The following is a 19907-nucleotide window of genomic DNA, read 5'->3' on the forward strand; positions in this document are numbered from 1 at the left end:
TAGTTGCTTCAGACGCCGTGGCACGCTGCGGCGCGGCGGGCGGACAGAGACAACGCGCATTGGCGCCTACAAACCTAACAAGGATACTTCACGCATTGCGCAATGCGTGAAGTATCCCTGTTAGGTTTGTAGGCGCCAGTGCGTCGCCGCTCTGCTTTGTGTTAGGCTCTAATATTTAATCTCGCGGAGTCAGCGTTTTTCAACTCATGATTTTAAAATGTTTGCACACTCTGTATGGACTATTCTCATTTTAATTGATGAAAAAAAATTTTGTTTTAAAGGAAAATATAATGTGTGTTTTGTAAATATAAAGGTAGTTCCGTATCAAACTTAATAATTTCCAAAGCACACGAATTTCTACACAATTTCTTATAATCTTGTATAGCCAATAGCGATGAAGTGTAAAGCCCGGCGATAGGAACTGTAGCCCGACTGGATAATTTTTTATAGATTCGTATAGCCCGGCTATATGATTTGCTCCGCTTTCTACAGCCAGCTAGATTATTTTTAATAGCCTTCTTTAGTCGGCTATAAGAACTCCTATGGATTTTTGAAACGCAGCTCCTATCACCGCAATTTTTACCAGGGTGCAACTATTCGTGCTGACATCAGCACTGCCGTGCTAAGGCAAAACGCCGTATGAGCCTTCAGACGTTGCCAAGCTTCCTCCGATAAAAACCGAATTTACTGAAAAATTTGTGAATATTTTCCCCCAAAATTTTCAGACAATTTTGAGCGCAATGTAATCTAAAATATCTGAAAATGTCAAGGAAAAATGTGCATGACTCTTTTCAAAAGCACATTTTTCTTCGGGGAAATTTGGCAACTCTCGAATATTCATACGACGTTTTTCCTTAGCACGGCAGAGCATTGCATATCGATGGCTGAAGAACAATACCGCATATCTGCAAACAAGGAATTGCCAATTATTCTAAATGCCATTTTGGATCGAAAACGTATCGAAAAAGTGACCAAAGCTCGGCGCACACCGGGCTCGGAACTATTCGACCGGAAAATGACACCAGCCCTTCCATTTACATTACGACTCTATGTACCCTATGACTGGACGTCACAGGATCCAAAGTTGCCGGATCGTGTGAAAAGATTCGGATTTTTAACACTGAGTTAAGTGGAGGAACATGCTGTATTTTCAGCACAGTCTGGCAACGAAGCAGGAGCGGCGCGAAATGCGGTTTAAAAATCCTCGTCGGAGCAACGGATGTGACGGTCGCGGAGAAATAGTCGCGGGCACGCGGTATCTGAACCGGTCTAGAATGCGGTTCTCTGATGTCACAGGTGGGCACGCCACCAGAGGGGCCGGTCGGGGCGGGGGGGGGGGGGGGGCATGAGGTACCGAACCCGCCGACAAGTCAAGATCGAGAATTAATAAAATCAAAAGCATTTCTCCGCGGGTTACGGACAGGTCCGGCCTAGTCTGCCGTGCTAAGGAATAACGCCGTAAGAGCCTTCAGACGTTGCCAAATATCCTTTGATAAAACACGAATTTCCTGGTAAACATTTGAATGTTTTTCTTCCAATTTTTCATATAATTTTGTTCGCAATTTCACCTAAAGTTCCTGAAAATTTCAAGGGAAAATATTCATAACTTGCCTAAAAAATAAGCATTTTATAGAAGGAAATTTGGCAACTCTCGAATGTTCATACGGCGTTCTTCCTTGGAACAGCAGTAGTCGGGTCCCTCACAGGGCGCCAAACCGTGCCTGAAAGGCTCTCTTCTCACTTTCCTTCTGGCCAGGTTCCTGCGCGTTTGGTGTCGGTTACCAGATGAGGTATGAATAACGGCGCAAATTTTACGTAAAACATGGTCATCATTTCGGTAATTTGCAACTGCATTTTTTTTTTTTTTTTTTTTTTTTTTTTTTTTTTTTTTTTTTTTTTTTTTTTTGTGAGTGTGTCAGACTCTGTGTGGTGTACCTGGAGTCCCTTTACACCCAGAGTTAAGACATCTTGATTATCAGCGGGCCTGGGCCACTGAGACACATTTCCTCAATATTTTCATCGCAAAATCTAGTGGTGCCGTCAAAAATCAATTTTTGTCGCTGGGAACATTAATTGTGGCCATTATTAGGTTCGATACCCCCCCCCCCCTAAACCCCCCTCAAAATGCGTTTTCCCTTTTATAAAGATCAAAAATGAAAAAAAAAACGCTAAAAATCACCCCCATTTACTAATTTTCATTAAGATTGGTCGATAACCATTGTCAGGGAAAGCGTTTTTGGAAAAAAAATATACTAAAAAACGTATTTTTTTTGACCCAAAGAATCGACTCCTTCAATATTCACACTTAATCCCGGACACTCTGCACGGGTATTCTACCGCAGAGTCCCTTTATATTGAGACCCCCTCATGGAGTCACAAACGGGAATAAAGATTACAGAAATTGAACGTTTTTCGTAATCTTTGATCGGCCCATTCTCAAATTCCTTTCTCCGTTCCTTCTCTCATTCCGTTTGTTCCTTGCCGAACCCGTAATTCCCTGGTCCATCCCAGATTATAATCTTTGCAATCGGCGAAAATGTAATCTTCATTCCCGTTTGTGACACTGCGAAGGCCTAAAATACCGGAACCAATCAGAAACGGATTCACATTGTCTTGACTCTCAGTATAAAGGGACTCTAGAGGTAACAGAAGCGTGGCGTGATTTTCGATAAATCGATCAATCTGCCATTTGAACCTGTGAAAAAGGATCGATTACAGGGTGTACGGGAACCAATCAGAAACGGATTCACATTGTCTTGACTCTCAGTATAAAGGGACTCTACTCTACCGTAGGAGGGCAACTTCGTTACAACGTCGCGAGCAGTCACCGCGCCGCGCTGACTGGTTTGTCGCAGGGGCCCCTGCGAGTGGGGGGGGGGGGGGCAATTTTCACAGCTGTCGCATTTCACACATTCTCGAGCCTTGACTTTCACTGGGGACCGGCCTGGCTCTGCCCGCGGGGCGGCGGCGAGGATCGCGGAAAAAATTTCGAGCCCGGCCGATGATGCCGAAATACCATTTCCCGCGAGCCGCGGAGAAAGTTACGGAGGCACTTACGGAGCGCTTACCGCACGGTTATAACCGCGTGCGTGCGCAGTGCCCGGAGTCTGAGTTGAGCGGCTTTTGACTCGGCCGCGCGGCGAAAATGCCACCGTGAGCGTCCTCGGGTGCAGGTATTACGAGTGGCGCGCAATTAGAAATGCATTAACGCCACCGCGTTGGGGCTCCTTGGATTATTGGTCGATGCACTTTTATGAGAGGCGAATCTTAGCGTCTTCCCGTAAAAAGATGCGAATCGGGTCGGAATTTCAAGCGGCAATCAGGCGAATACAGGGTGATTCAGGATTCAGGATCGCAGTCGTAGTCGTTCTTTAACCGCTCCTCCACCGCGCCACACTGGAAAAAAAACATTGGATCTAGAGTCCAGACTCTTGAAAACATTGACAAGAAAAAATACTCTTGATTCAATCGGATTTTTGCCTGAATCAAAACGAAATCCGCTTAAACTAAGAGGCTTGGTTCTTGATTTAAGCTAGATTCTGATTGAATCAAGAGTACTTTTTCATGTCGATGTTTTTCAGAGTCTGGACTCTAGATCCAATGTGTTTTTTTTTCCAGTGCACCACCGTGCATTGTCGTAACTCTTTCCTTTACACTCTGCCGTACTAAGGAAGAACGCCGTATGGGCACTCGAGAGTTGCCAAATTTTCCTCGATAAAATGTTTATTTTTGAGGAAAATTATGAATATTTTTCCTTGAAATTTTCAGGAGTTTCAGATCAATTTACAAACAAAATTATCTGAGAGATTGGTACACAAATATTCAAAAAATTTCTTGAATATTAGTGATTTGCCTGGACAAATTTGGCAACGCCTGAAGGCTCATACTGCGTTTTTCCTTAGCGGGGGGCCCGATATCGAGGGCTAAGAAATAATACCGCCTAAAGGTCAAATTCCGAACCAATTCGGATCAAAGTAGACCAGTTGATGACTGATGGTCACCATGCAACAGTCCTCTTTGATCAAAATTAGACGGGCCGTCAAATTTTGATCAGAATGGAGTGTCACCATTCATTATTTCTTGCCACACGAAACGAAACATTTCTGCCAGGTTTTCATTTGAAAATTAGGCGAAGTACCGATTTTAAGACTGATGACTCCCGAACTTTCGACGGTAATCGGTGCGGGAATTTGATCGTGTATCAAGGCCTTAACTGACAATTTTGACGAAAATGGGGGGGGGGGGGGATTGAGCCCCTAAGCCCCTGATTGACTGACGATTAACGGGGGTAGTACGTGAAGGATCACGAGTTCGAACAATGTTTAACTTTGCACACCTTGGCAATGTTCTGAGACAGGCACTTGGAATTGGACCAGGACTATGCGTAAGCTTACAGCTCACAGTGGAACTTTAGCTGGCACGGTTATGCAGTGTTACACACGGTGCGCGATGAAAAATTTCGCCGCTACGAAAATGCCGTTTGAACGAGCTCATTATGTAAGTGGTGGGCCCATTAACTGATGAAATATAATGTAAGGAGTCATAAAATATTTTGTCGTTGTCGCACTTATTATGCGGTTGTGTTACATAGTTTGACCGGTAATTGAGAATAAAAAGACCACTGACAGAACGCTATACTCTAAATTCCTTGCGTAGAGTGATTTTCGGATGTCAAAATATATTTTTGTAAGTCGGTTCTAAAGCATTTCCTATTCGTTACACCACCTTTTTTTTCAATCTCTGGGCCTAATGAACCTGTTGCAAACTTTTGCTAGAGCAAAAATAAGACTTGATACTCATAGAAAATGTCTCCAAAATCACGATAAGCGCATTGGCAAAGCCTGAAATGTCTTCCTCACTTCACAATTTGCGTAAGAAATGTGCGTTTTTTTTAGCTTCCCGCTTTAGAAACGATACTACGGCACAGGTATAAACATTTCAGTTAGAGGAGTCGTTCCATCCGTGAAATTTGAAATACTTAAAGCCTTCATATGAGATGCTGTCTTTGCCGCGGTTATTTTTAACTATCGTAAAATTATTACTCATTTTAAAACACTTAAAACTACTTAAAAACTAGGAACACTTTCGGATAAAATCCCATTACTAAAAACCACTACTAAAAATAACTGGACTAAAAACATACAGACGTCATCGAAGATGTTGCGACAGGAGATTTTAAATCTGATCTGCGTTGAGACTTTGCAAGATTGTGCATTGACAAAATGTGTGCGAAACCGAAGCTGTGCGAAAGTGCACCTGTGCAAAACTGTAGCGCAACCATATTTTGACATCCGAAAATCACCGTGATTTTTGAGACATTTACTGATCGAAACAACTCATATTTTTGCACTAGCAAAAGTTTGCAAGAGGCCCATTCTCAATTTCCTCATGGAAAAATAGTCAATTTGATTACCTTTAGAGAAGATGCTGTGATAAGAAACCTCTTGGCGTGTGTTGAGGGGTCCGATCGCCCAGATGACAGCCTGAGATCCGTTCGTTGAGATAGATTTGTCATACGTATCGTGCGCTTTCAGTTGTCGCTGGTACGTCACGATTGAGTAGCCATTCACGAGCGCCGCGTTCAGTAACCTCACACTCTCAGCTCCCTCCTGAAATGGAATTTTAAAATCAGGAGCTTGGAGGACAAGGCGTATAAGTGCAGTTTTTGAAAAAGTTGAGATATTCATAAACTCAACTAAAATTAGTTTGAAGGTATACTCTGTGAAACATTCACAATTAAAATCTATAGAGTACCTATACATAGCGAGAGTATGGTCAGATCGCTGCATGGAGGGCTGAGGGCCAAAAAGTGCAGCCATTCGTCTAACCAACTTCTAACACACAAAAATTTCACTGCCAGTCTGCAGATTCTGCAGATTCCAGTTCTAACCAAGATGACCAAGAATGTACATACGTGAGCGTTCTGCCGCAAAAATGAGTAAACTTATGCTAAAACTAAGGGCCGTTTGTAAGATCTCTTGTCAACCTCTGGTCACCGAACCAGTGGTCAGACTCTGACCAGCAGTCAATTTTCTAATCAGGCTAACTACTGATTTGCGAGAAAGAACAAAGGCTGACCGGGACCTGACCTGAAGAAAACCGGGAGTCATACACACTTACCTCTGGTCAAGCTCTGGTCAGCTCTAAACTACCACTTTGACAAGCACCTGACCAGAGGTCTTGCAATCGGCCGTAAGTGAAATACGTGATTTATAAGCGCACACATCCATGCTTACGGAGTTTCACATCCGTCTATACTCTCGCTATATAGGTACTCTACTAAAATCTAACTTTAAATCATCAAAAAATGAGTTTAAACTTCCTCCGTCAGTTTGCAGGTAGGCAGTGTTGTTTCGTTAGCCATCGATAGGCAGTTTGCAATGCAATGAAGAATTGAATCTTATTGAAATTGTCATCGAAATAACTTTCCACGAGAGAGGTCCCTTCAATTAGTACAGAAGCAACTTGCATAACACTGGTAATCCCAAGCAGACCTATCTTTATATCATCTAGTAAATCTCAGGTCAAGGAAAGCTTCGATCACTGCTCCCATTTCCCGGAGCCAGTTCCGAATTTCGGAACTTTCGAGATTTCCCTGAATTTTTCCCGGAACTTTTGAAATTCTCGAAATATTCCGGATCCGTTGCATTTTCCGGAACTTTCTCAGAACTTTTGAAAAGATCGGAAAAGAATCCCGGAACTTTTGACGGTCTTGGAGTGGAAAGAATTGGAACAAAAAAGTTCCGACTCCCGGAACTTTTGGCGGGCATGCAATGAGAGCGCTGGCTTCGATGGACTCAAGTCGATTCAATTTACTATATAACTATGTTAAATTCTAGTTTTTAGTCTACCTGAAGTTTATCGTCCGGGCAGCTTCCGCGGGGTCCAGAGCACTGGGATTTATCATCGAGGTAGTAGTCCACAGCGAAGCCGCTCAGTGTTTCGTGGTTGATCCACGCCACTACCACATCACCACCGATCATCTTGTTCTTTTTGTCGTCACCGGATAGTCCGAAAGACATGTACTCTCCATCCTCTGTTGAACACAAAAACATAGGAGCCCATGAGTGTCTATGAAAGTTGCGTCTACAAATGTACAGGTTTACAAATTTACAGGTACAAGCGCGAGGGATACATGCATACTAGTCAAAACATACCTTACGTATCTATAGTGAAACTAAAAGAAACTCTTATCTCGTTTGCAGCATTTTGAAATCTCCGCTTCTACTTTATTTTATAGAAGGAGAACGATCCAACACGTGATATGTTCACAGAATATTCTTCTCGAAGAGATAAACAACAAGGAAGTTACCAAAAATCACGTCGAGCCTTTTATCATTCAAATTTAAATATTGACAGAAAGTCCACAGCGAGCGTCGCAAACTGAGATTTGCTTTTTTTCAGTTTCATCGTCGAATGGGGACCGAGTTTATTAGGTTTTTTAATAACCCCCATCATTAACCCCCATAAATAACCCAAATTAACCAATTAACCCCCAATGTCCCCGTCCATTTCAGTTTATAATCTTTGCAATTGGTGAAACTGTAATTTTTATTCCCGTTTGTGACACTGTGAAGGCCTAAAATACGGAAACCAATCAATAATAGATTCGCATTGTCTTTACTCTCAGTATATAGGGACTCTGGTCATACCCTGTACTCTAAAGGTCCATTGTTTTTATACTATCAGTTGGAGAAGAGAGGAGGGAACTGGAAGCGGAGTGCGTTAGGGGGGGGGGGGGTTGTGAGGCAGCGTCATGCCCTAGCCTCTCCTCTAAGTAGTGAGTGCTTGCAAAATTCGTGGCTCGTATGACTGAAAGGCGTATCTTAATTCTCATGTGGCCCTCTGTTCCCTATAATTCTATGGTTTCCGGGGATCGCGTTAGAATTAAGATACGTCTTTTCACGTCAGAAAGGGGGCGGACTGTCCCTCACACTCCCACGTGTGTCCGGGGTGATTAGAATTCCCGAAGACAATGATCAGGAGCGGTGAGTGTTGCGTTCGGGATGAATTCGCGTGCCATGTCTGTCGCGAGAATTGGATCAAGCACATGCGAATTGCTCCAACCCGTTGCTCCGTTGTTGTCACGTGGAGTGTCATATATCGTTTTCGATAGTGGCTCGATGTATCGTTTGGTTCGAAACAATAGAACATAACCTCAAACACAACTTTCAGGATTTCAGTCGGAAAAGCTGAAAATGAGAAAATGCAAATCTATTAGGAAAACCCCGTTTCCTCAAATTACTTGATTGTCTTTGTTGCAGACTTCAGGTAGAGCAAAAATATGAGTTATTTCTTGGATAAAATGGCTCAAAAATCAGAATGAGCTCATCGAGAATGTCTGAAATACACTCCTAACTTCACAATTTGCATAAGAAACAGGGGTTCTCGAGCTTCTCGCTTCAAAATCGATCCTATGGCACAGATGAACATTTCGTAAGAGGAGTCGTTCCATTAAACCCTTTTGCTCATCCTGATTTTTGAGCCATTTTATCCAAGAAATAACTCATATTTTTGCTTTAATTGAAGTTTGCAACAGGTCCATTCGGAATCCAGTAACCACTAATTTTTTTTTTTTTATCCCTGCAACGTTATTCAACTTTCGTTTCTTTTATAATACTATAGTAGGGCCTTCATTTTGCAATTAAGCACTACAATTTCTGGTATCAATTTAGAGACACCATATGTGCCATAAGTTTCCCTACGCAGGCGGATGATTTTATGGATGAGCCTGGAATTATACTTTTTAATTGCAGAATGGGTCCAGTCTTTGCTGCTGAAGAGTTCACATCAAGCAATGGTAGCTCTTTGACTACGTTTACTGATAAATCTTGAAAAATAATCGTATTACTTAAGCGCGACATCTGGTGGCGTGGTTAAGGAGGCTGCGAATTTCGCAGACTCCCCGTAGAACAATCGAACATGGGTGGGATCAACCTCAATAATACTTGTAGGCTGAGCCGCAGACAACCAACGACAATGGTCACCTTTGGAAAAGGAATCTAATAATCGTAAAATTCGGCAACAACGCATATGTTGCTGGAATGAAGCACGCTTAAGGTGGGAGCATGCCATTGAACCAAGGTGTGGATGGGTGTTGAGTTTTAATATTTGTAGAGCAAAATGGTGTATGTTCCTAAACTCCTGTTCCATTCTGAAAATTGATCATGAGTGGACATTAAGGTACGCGAGATACAGTTGGACGTATTTCTGCCAAACGGAACTATGTGCATCATGACGTAGGCCTTGTTATGGATATATTCTTATGGGTCTCAGGGCTCATGTCTCAATACAAATATTTCCGTTTGGCAGAAATACCTTCAGTTTAAGCTGTAAGTGCGTTCATATGTATTGGGTGGAATCATCGTTGCACCTGAATTCTGAAAGTATCGAGTAGTCAATTTTCATACTCTAGCGTTTAAGTCTTTTTGTGTTGCGAATAGTCTCTTGTGTTTTTCAATCTTGCATGCTCACTCGGGCCGTTGTTTTAAAATTATTTCAAACTGTACGATCAAATTGTCAGTTTTTATACTCTAGCGTTTAAGTCTTTTTGTGTTGCGAATAGTCTCTTGTGTTTTTCATCTTGCATGCTCCCTCAGGCCGTTGTTTTAAAATTATTTCAAACTGTACGATCAAATTGTGCACGTCATTTGTGATGAACACCGGGATCATGTGAGTTTCAAGGACTTTTCCAAAACGTGTCAAGTAATGTGTAAACTCTGAATTTATCAAATTAGTGGTAAAATCCTATATGATAGAGCCTATGAAACCACCTAGGCTTGATCACCATAATCACCACGAAATGGGCAATTTTTAACAAATTCTAAAAGATAAGTTCAGAGATCGAAATCTACAAGGGATAGTAATGATTTGGCACTGCAAAAAATAGAAAATACGGGAAGAAATTTTGTAAGATTTCGCGACAAAATTTACGACAGAATTTACGAACCTATCTTCACATTTTCAAAACCTGCAAACTTTTCTCTTTTTTACGTTAAATTTTTTGAGATGATGGTAATCGTGTAAATCCCTTGCGAGGATTTTCTTCCTAGGTTATCCTATTGAATTTTGATTGAGCTCCGTAAATATTCTCCTCTTGGTGATGCTGATTCAAGGATCTCTTTAAACCTCCCTTAATTAAAGTAAACCATATGAGACTTTTTAAGGTAATGAGCTTTTTAAGAAACGACTACTCAGAGAGGAGACATCGGCTGTGTTGATTTGTGTTGCTCTCCCCATATTAACTAAAGGTAACACAAGAACACAAATATTTGTATAGGTGTATGAGCATGACTCTTTGTACCATTTCTATAAAAATGGTTATGAAAAATCCTATGAAAATGAACTACACAGAGAGAAATTTGAACACAAAAGTTTGGTTATAATACAGGAAATAAAACACAAAATAACTCTAGCCTTCAGTTGACACTTTCAAGAGAAAATGCCAGCTAGTTTTCTTGAAGAAATTTAATAAAAAACAAGCGGTTAATATCAACGTCGCAATCGGCGGAATGCATTATCCAAGTCTCTCCTTTGTTTTCTGTGCGAAATTTACCGCAAACTGTACCAAGATTAACACAAAATTTGTGTTGGTTTATGTTTCAGTTCCTGTATCAGCCAAAAACAACACAAGAACACAAATATTCTTATCAGTTTACCCATTGAACAGACAAAATGAAAGGCCCTCACTCTGAGAGCAGATCAATGACCTTTATAACTACGCGTTATGCCAGCGCTTTCAGCTTTGTTTCAGATTCCCGACGAACGATCAATCTTGCAGCACCTAAACTGCCATGCTAAGAAAAAATGCCGTATGAACATTTGAGAGTTGCCAAATTTCCTCTCATAAAACGTTTTTTTAGGAAGTAAGTTATGCATATTTTTCCTTGATATTGTCAGATATTTTAGATAAAAGTGCGAACAATATTCCCTGAAAAATTGGAAGAAAAATACTCACAACTTTTCCAGTAAAATAGTATTTTATCAAAGGAAATTCGGCAACATCCGAAGGTTAATACGGCGTTTTTCTTTAGCACGGCGGTAAAGGTCATCAGATCAGTGCCCCGCTGAAGGTGAAGTTACCCGTACGTAAATCCGAGAGGTTATTGAAACGCAACGAGCAGTCTAGTTAGTTCTGCCTCGGGGTAAAGGGTGACGGATAGGGGAGGGACGGACTGATCTAGACTGATTGATCTCCGCCCCCCGCGGACTGTTGGACTGATTGTGATTGTGAGTCATCGCAGATTAGCAAATTAGCAGCGATTAGAAGCGCACAAATCTTGCTTCTTGCTCGCCGTTGACGCAATCGTGCCGCTGCTGCGCTGCACAGTGGAACGACTCCGTGGGAGCAGTCGGACATGATATTCAGTGACGTGGCGTGCTTTGCGATACATCGATTGATCTGCCGATTAAACCTATGGAAGAGGATCGATAAACAAAGTGATCGGTGCTCGCGATGAGTACTTTAATAATCGACTCGTTACCACAGCTTCAAACGCACTGATAAAAATAATGGACCACCAGACGAGGTACGAATTTGAGCATTCTGATACATGTTTCTTAACCAGAATTTCACGTAGAACACGATTCGTGCAACGAAAACTAATGAAACAAACTCCAAACGAAGATTTTAACGTTCTTATCTCACATTAGTTACGAGGAATTTGAACTGCCCACTCGCAAGAAACTCATAGCTCTACATGAGTCAAATCGTACACTACAACGGTCTCAGCAAGCTTCTCAATTGAGCAATGTTCATTTCCCACCACGTGTTGTTCAAACTTTAAGCAACTTGCTATAGCTGAGCCGAAGCGTCAAGATTGAGGTTGCCAGATTTTTATATCGCAGTGACTGTCATGATAACGTTTAGCGCGCGATGTGCGTCACGTAGAGCATTGAGTTTTCATGAGCGGGTGGTTTGAATTCACGCGTCAAGAATCATTAAATATCTTCGTACGGAGTTGATTTCGGTAATTTTCGTTGTGTGCATCGTGTTTTACGTGAAATTTTGGTCAAGCAACATAAATCAGAATGCTGAAATTCGTGCCTTGTCTAGTGTTCCATTGTGTTCTTGTGATACTTTTGGTCAATAATACAGGAAGTGAAACACAAACTGTTTTTGAAATTTTTGAGCCCCCGAAAGTAAAAGCTTCCACCTGTTGCCAAGAGGCTAGCGGAGGGTCACTTGGACGTATTTCCGGTATGTGCATTACTTACCCTGTTATGCGTGTAAAATATCCCACCATCAGGCAACATTGCTCGGTACCTGACTTGGGATCTACCGTAAGTAATTTACCCGAGTTGCCGACGTAAGTCGTGCCACCGACATTCGAACAGCGTCCGCGCGTGCGTTCGTGTGTGGATTATCCACGAGTGCGAACCGCGTGCGCGGAGCCGCAATTGGACGTATTTCTATCAAACGGAACTATGTGCATTAAGACATGAGCCCTAAGACCCATAAGGATATGTGCATAACAGGGCTCACGTCATAATGCACTTAGTTCCGTTTGACAGAAATACGTCCAATTGATGCGATTTTCTCAAATTACCCGGGTCCCAACAAGACGACGAGGTCAGCGGCAACAGTAGCGCAGTCTGGCGGAGGATCACGTAGGCACGCGATTAAACTTTAATCTCCGACGTGCAGGGTAAACGGTGAAGATTATAGAGCATCCATCAGAGGATGGTTGCTTGCTACAGTTTCAATGCAACTTTACTGCTTAGGAACTGTCTATGAATGACGTCATGGACTCATGGGGCGTTCATAAAATACCTACGCAACACTCGAAGACTGCCTAGAGTACCTTTATAAGAAGAGTATGGACAACTCGATTTATGTAGCTCTTAGGGCCCAAAACGAGATAAGAACAGGTATATTTTTGAAGAAAATTATACGTAGTTTTAATTAAAATTTTCCGATATTTTAGGTTAAATAAAATTGGGAACAAAATTTTCTGAATAATATTGGAAGAAAAAGATTCAGAATTTCCCCAGTTTTGTTAGTTATTAAAGAAAATATGGCAACGCTTGAAGGTCCCAACGTAGCCCCAACGTTCCAGGGCCCAACGTGAAAAACGAAAATCACCAGAAAAGTGCCGCTGCCAACCTATGAATTTGAAATACTAATTAATTCATAGGGCCGACAGAGCATTGTAAACAAGCGCTTTTAAGGGTTAAGACTTTGAAACTGAGAAAATGCATGCGAAATCAAAGTTGTATACGTGCTTTTATAATTTTTGATCAGCGCACCTACTCTCGGAGTTTAAATTAGTACCACTAGATAATTCGGATTCATAGGTTAGCTGCCTTTTTAGGCCCCAAGAGCCATATGACCTGATCAAGCCTAACCCGCCGTGCTAAGGAAGAACGCCGTATGAACCTTCAGGCGTTGCCATATTTAAACTAACTAACTAACTAACTAAACTGGGGAAATTCTGAATATTTTTCTTCGCATTTTTCAGACAATTTTGTTCCCGATTTAGTCTAAAATATCAGAAAATATTAAGGAAAAATACGTATAAGTTTCTTCAAAAATACATATTTTATTCGGGGAAAAGTGGCAACTCAAATGTTCATACAGCGTTCTTCCTTAGCACGGCAGAGGAGAGGTCGGACATTAGCGCCTACAAGACTGCATGAATACTTCACGCATTGCGTCAAACACAGTGCGGGCAACACTTCAGCAGCGGTCGGTGTGAAATGCATAGCGCCTACAAGACTGCATGAATACTTCCCGCATTGCGCCTAACACAGTGCGGTCAGCACTTCAGCAGCGGTCGGTGTGAAATGCATAGCGCCTACAAGACTGCATGAATACTTCACGCATTGCGCCAAACACAGTGCGGTCAGCACTTCAGCAGCGGTCGGTGTGAAATGCATAGCGCCTACAAGACTGCATGAATACTTCACGCATTGCGCCAAACACAGTGCGGTCAGCACTTCAGCAGCGGTCGGTGTGAAATGCATAGCGCCTACAAGACTGCATGAATACTTCACGCATTGCGCCAAATACAGTGCGGTCAGCGCGGCTGCGGCGGCGGAGGTTAAAATTATTGAACCACATTTATGTTTGTTCTTTCATAATGTTTTCGTTCAATACTTATAAATGGAAGGCCACGTGCACACAAAGATAGGTTTACGGAACTTAACTCTCGCGCGAAGTTCCGTGAAATTTTGCTAGTAGGGTTGACAGAGCTTTCGCAAAAAATGTGTCCAACACGAGTAAACGCGTTTATGCACGCCTCCCCCTCCTGCACGTTCACTTGATGGTTTTTATTGAAGTTTCAGATCGAATGAGAAGGGGGCGGCAAAATTCTGGCAGCCCATGCTTCCGTGCTAAGCTAAGGAAGAACGCCGTATGAACATTCAAGAGTTGCTAAATTTCCCTTGATAAAACATGTATTTTTGAAAACATTAAGGTATATTTTTCCGTGAAAAGTTCAGATATTTTAGATAAAATTGCGCACAAATTTGTCTGAACATTTTGGAATATAATATCCGCAATTTTCCTGGTAAATTTTGTTTTTTATCGCAGGAAACTTGGCAACGTCTGAAGGCTCATACGTCATCCTTCCTTAGTACGGCAGTATGGGCGACAAGTAGGTAAATTCGGCCCTACTTAGGCCCCCATCCCACCCCACCTCGTTCTACCCATTACGGTACATCAGATGCTTCGAACTCCCCAACTTTTATTTTAAAACCAACATAGGCGGAGTTTGCCCCGGTGATCAGGCAACCCGTCGACTGCGCCAGTGGCGTGGCGTAAATTGCGATACATCGATTGTTATGCCATTTAAACCTACGGTAAAGAATCGATTATTAAGGTGTTCGCTGCGAACACCCTGTTTATCGATCCTTTTTTATAGGTTTAAATGCCATAACAATCGATATATATCGCAAAGCATGCCACGCCACTGGACTGCGCGTAGTAAAGAGTGAAAGTGAAGGATAGAGCAGGGCTGCTGGTCGTTGCGCTGAGGTAACCCTTGACCTTCCGAGCCGGCGCATGATTCATTGACCGTCTTGCGTCCATCATGAACAACCGTCAGTCACCGACCGCCGCCGCGCCGCGCGCAACATGATTTATCGTGCCCATTACATCTACATCTGAACCGGTCGTTGTTAAAACAGCGCGTGTCCATTATTTACTGAACCCTAGAATATAATAATCCCCGTGGCTTAGAGTTAATCTGGGATTGGAGTTGTAAGCTTTTAACATCGACCGATTTACCTATACATCTGTATCGATTCGCCTTTATTGCCGCCCCTGTCGTTCTACCATGCAAAACCGCGTATATCTCTACGGTGTCGATAGTGAGGGTACGTGATTATTACGGTGGGAGGACGCTGGTCGAATGGTGTCTAACCTACTTTCGTCAATGCTCGCGCTGCCTTAGCTTTGACCCGATCTGTCGAATATCGTCGGTGCATGGCGGCAGGATTGCCATTTTTAGAGGAGAAATTAGGGGATGAAGAGGAGAAAGAAGGAAAAATAGGAATGAAGGAGTGAGAAAAAGGAGAGGACGAAGATGAGGAGGGATGGAAAAATGGAGGATAAGAGGGGGCGAAAAATAAGAAAGAATGGAAGATTAAAATGAATTGAAAGATGAGGAAGAATAAGAGGAACCTACTGAAGAAGAAGAAGAAGAAGAAGAAGAAGGAGACGAAGTACGGAGAAGAAAAGGAAAATAGGATTGAAAGAGTATGAAAAAAGAGAGGACGAAGATGAGGAGAAAGATGAGGAAAAATTAGAGGAATATAATGAAGAAGTAGAAGAATGGGTAGATGAAAATGAAAGGGAATAGGAAAAGGAAAGTAAGAGAGATGAGTGGAAGAAGATTGAAAGAAATCGGAAGGAGAGAGAGACTAAGAAGCCGAAGGAGAATAGGAAGAATAGGGATAGAGGAGGACTTTTCATTTTTCCATTTCCTTCTCCGGTTTCCTCTTCTTCTACCTCTTAAATTTCTTTTATCCCTCCCCTTGCCAATACTGCCGTGCTCAGGAAGAACGCCGTATGAACATTCGAGAGTTGCCAAATTTCCTCGGATAAAACATGTATTTTGGCGATATTGATGCACATTTTTCTTTGCAATTTGCATATATTTTAGGTTAAATTGCGTACGAAACTGTCTGAAAATTTTGGAAAATAATATTTGCAATTCTCCCAGTAAATCCGGTTTTTATTCGAGGAAACTTGGCAACGTCTGAAGGCTCATACGGCGTTCTTCCTTTTAGCATGGCAGAATGTCACCGATGAATTTCAGAAGTCTGTCGAATAATCAGCGATGATTTGCAAACACTCCGGCAAACTTTGGAAACATTTTCTTTGACTTTTTTAGCGAATGTCATGGGGTCTGTTATAATCTAGCTATCAGTAAATTTTAAGAAAAAATATCTCTAATTTTTCTGAAAAACACATTTTATTCGGAAATTCGGCAAAATTTGAATATTTGTTCCTTCTTAGCACGGAAGGACACGTACCATTGGCAATGAGTACAACTGGATGCGACTATTCATGCACTCAGGATGTGCGTGGTGCATATTCGAAAAATCAAAGGGGAACTCAGTTCTTAAAATCGAGTTCACCGTCCAGGCGAATACCAATACCCGGTTCTGCATTGTAGGTTGATAATTAAATATGAGATAACTTACCGAGCTTTGCAACCAGTTGCAAGACAATACTGTCTCCGGCCACTGCCCACCTAACTTCAAACGCCAGGTCATCGTGTAAAACTTCACAGTTTAGCTTTGACTGAAAAAGAAAAAAAAACGAAATAACAAATTTGGCACTGAATTTGAATTGAGTTCCACGGCAAGAAATTAAGATTTTTGAAAAAGGGGTTTGTCTAATTTTTGTAAAAAATTCTCAGGACTCCTGATGACAGAACTTTTTTGTTTTAAAATTTTATTTTTGATAAAATGCGGTTGATTTGTTTCTTTATTCTTAATCAAGAGAGTCAAAGTTGCTGCGGAAATCATTCCTCTTGTTGGATCTTTCAATAAATTGGTCCCTTATTTCCCAATTCAGAGATGGCACCAGACGCACAATTTGTTCCTTTCTTGATTTGCATAGAACCAATCAATTGAGTGGAAGGAACCAACCACCAACTGCAGCGTGATGCATGAATAAATCTTATAAAACAATTGACGAGCACCTCCAAATAAATTTGGTATCTCTTTACTGTACTCGTTCAATTTCATAAAAATTGCAAATTTTCAATGAAAAAACATGAGAGTGATAGTTGATCTCTGTCACCAAAACTTCTAGCTGCAATGACTGAGAGTGTCTCAAATGGAGAGAGAAGGGGGGAAAAAAACTAAACATTGAAAAATGAGAAATAAATATTTTCTCCGCCTCTCAATAATGACAGATATTGCCCATAAAATGAGCGAAATAATTTAACTTTCCGCCTCATCCTCTCTCTGGAAATTTATTAATAGGACAAGCAGGACATCAAGTGTCTTTTATTCGCCTATCAAAGGTCCTTCGATTCCGTGACCATAATGATCGTTTCGTCATTTTTATCATCTTTCATTATTGTTCGATCTCGATTGCACCATTGCTTGAAAGGCATTGTTGCAGAATCGCTTGAAAAAAGGGATAATGCCATGTTTGTCTCCTTGAAGAACTGTAACATTTGCTGTATCCGTTGACGAAACGCGGCAAAGATGCCCGAAACGGATGCGGTAAGATGAACAGTCGTGACTCTTCCCATAGTCTTTTTGTATAACTTTTTGTAATTTATCACGGTTAATTCGTAATTTGATACTATCTTTCGCGAAGTGTTGCCTTTTTGCCGTAAGAAAGTATGAAATTTTGCTGTATCCAACATGAAGGCTACATCGATGGTGGAGCGTGCGTTGTGCGTACAATCAAATGAAGGCGCCAGAACGAGGCACGCATTTCTGCAATTGAATCTGTGAGTTCGAAAACACACCAACTCGGAAAAAAAAATTCCAGGAAACACCTAAAACTGCGCAGCGGGCGAAGAAGTTGGTTTAAGAGAAACCTTTTTGGTGTTTAAGGACAAGAACTTAGAGACTTTGTAAAGCACCAAGTTGAAATCGATACACCATGTTGATACACCATTGTTGTTGTCTGATGACAGAGAATTAAGCGTTTAAAAATTTCCGAGTTGGTGTGTTCTCGTTCGCACCGACTTTCAGATACTGATTTTTCATAGTCTGCCCTGAAAAATTTATATTTTTCGACCCGAATAACGCTTGAATATTTATATAACTTGTTGGTACAAGGTATACTGAATCGAAAAAAGAAAACCGCAAAATTGGATGGTCACCCGTTTCCCTTGAAATGGCTAAAAATTGGTATTTCCAATGAAATACTTCAATTTTTCCCTTTTCCCGTCGCTGTTTCGAGCACTTCCGATTGCAATTTCGAAATTTCCTTTTGCGTGCAGATGCTTCTATCCATAAGTGTTACTAAACCGTAAAAAAGTGAAAATCGAAAAAAAACCCGAGTTGGTGTGTTTTCGAACTCATTGATTCAATTAAGCCCGAGATTTGCAAAAAAATTCTACGGGTTTAGGTGACTTCCCGATTTTTTCGATTTTTATCTCTTGATGGCAGATAGAAAACATATTCAAAAATACGTTTATGCAATTAACTCAAAACCGTCAACAATCGAGATACGTACTTTTTCAGTTTCACCATCGATATCTCTCATTACTTATAAGTGAAACATGATCTTCAGAGTGAGCAAACACCTGACACTTCTCTCACAGAAACACACCAGAAACACAGAACGATTGAAATCAGTGAAGACGATTTAGGACGAATAGAGTATGTACTTTGTATTTAAAATTGAAAAAAATCACCCGAATTTCAATGTATTAGAAACATCTGGACATAATGTACATCTGCGGAAAAAATATCTGCACTTTTTCAAGACGATTTTATTTTATATATAAAATTTTAGGAAGGTTCATTGAGAAACAACACTTTTTTCAAATCGACCTCAAAGTTCTCATTAAGATGATTTGAATCCCAGTAAAATGTTTCCTTTCATAATTGCATGCATCTTTGTTAAGTTGAAACCTTTAGAATCTGAAAATTGGTAGGAAATTGAGTTATACCAATGTGCGATTAGCGTTAAAATTTATCTAAAAAAATGTTCTTCATTTAAGTGTTAGGTTTCTGAATGTTTCATCAATATAAATGTGCGTTTAGGTTTTCTTAATTTGTAAATTTGACATTTGTGATTTCAACCAAAACTAGTCTAGTTGAGATATAAAATGTGAAAAATTCACGGGTTAAATCCAATTCATACGCATTCAAATGTGAGTTTGAACTTTCTTTCCACCATACAGCTCGGTGTAGTTTTGAAACACTGGAAAAAAAAAACACATCGGATCTAGAGTCCAGAATCTTAAAAACATCGACAAGTAAAAATACTCTTGATGCAATCGGATTTGTGCTTGAATCAAGAACCAAGCCTCTTAATTTGAACGGATTTCCTTTTGATCTAAGCATAAATCTGATTGAATCAAGAGTATTGGCGCGTATACGTAGTATACCGCCTTTGCGATCGTTTCGACCCCCCACTCGATACAATAACCGAGTCCCTTAGTTCCTTACCGAAAAGTGACTACCGCGAACTTCTGAGATTTTCCAAAGCGTGTAAAAAGTTTATTTATCCGTCAATAATTATGATTTAAAGTTGTTTCTCATTCTGGGGCTCGCTAGTTTATGTGTAATGAATACCAAGAGTCTACGTTACTTGGTTTTTTTTAAAAAACCTTAGAATGGGGCGCGCTGATTTAAAATATGCATATATAAGCAGAAGCAAGCGAACTGATTCGAGGATGGCTGATCAGGTCGGCACTCGTTGAATGAGAATTTCACTTCTTCGTTTTGTTTAAAACGTTGCTTTGACAGATCTCCACAACCCT

General features: G+C 41.1%; 1 protein-coding gene across 1 annotated transcript in view; it reads right to left on the bottom strand.

Annotated features, from left to right (window-relative positions):
* Positions 1 to 19907, bottom strand: part of LOC109034555 (uncharacterized) — a 134555-nt gene that overhangs the window by 10530 nt on the left and 104118 nt on the right. Inside the window, exons 7-9 of the mRNA XM_019047773.2 lie at positions 16651 to 16750; positions 6852 to 7036; positions 5414 to 5609 (exon numbers count right to left, since the gene is read on the bottom strand). Coding sequence (XP_018903318.2) covers positions 5414 to 5609; positions 6852 to 7036; positions 16651 to 16750 — 481 coding nt within the window. The remainder of the gene's footprint in view (positions 1 to 5413; positions 5610 to 6851; positions 7037 to 16650; positions 16751 to 19907) is intronic.

The sequence above is a fragment of the Bemisia tabaci genome, chromosome 9 (assembly GCF_918797505.1).
Source record: "Bemisia tabaci chromosome 9, PGI_BMITA_v3".
Classification (NCBI taxonomy): domain Eukaryota; kingdom Metazoa; phylum Arthropoda; class Insecta; order Hemiptera; family Aleyrodidae; genus Bemisia; species Bemisia tabaci.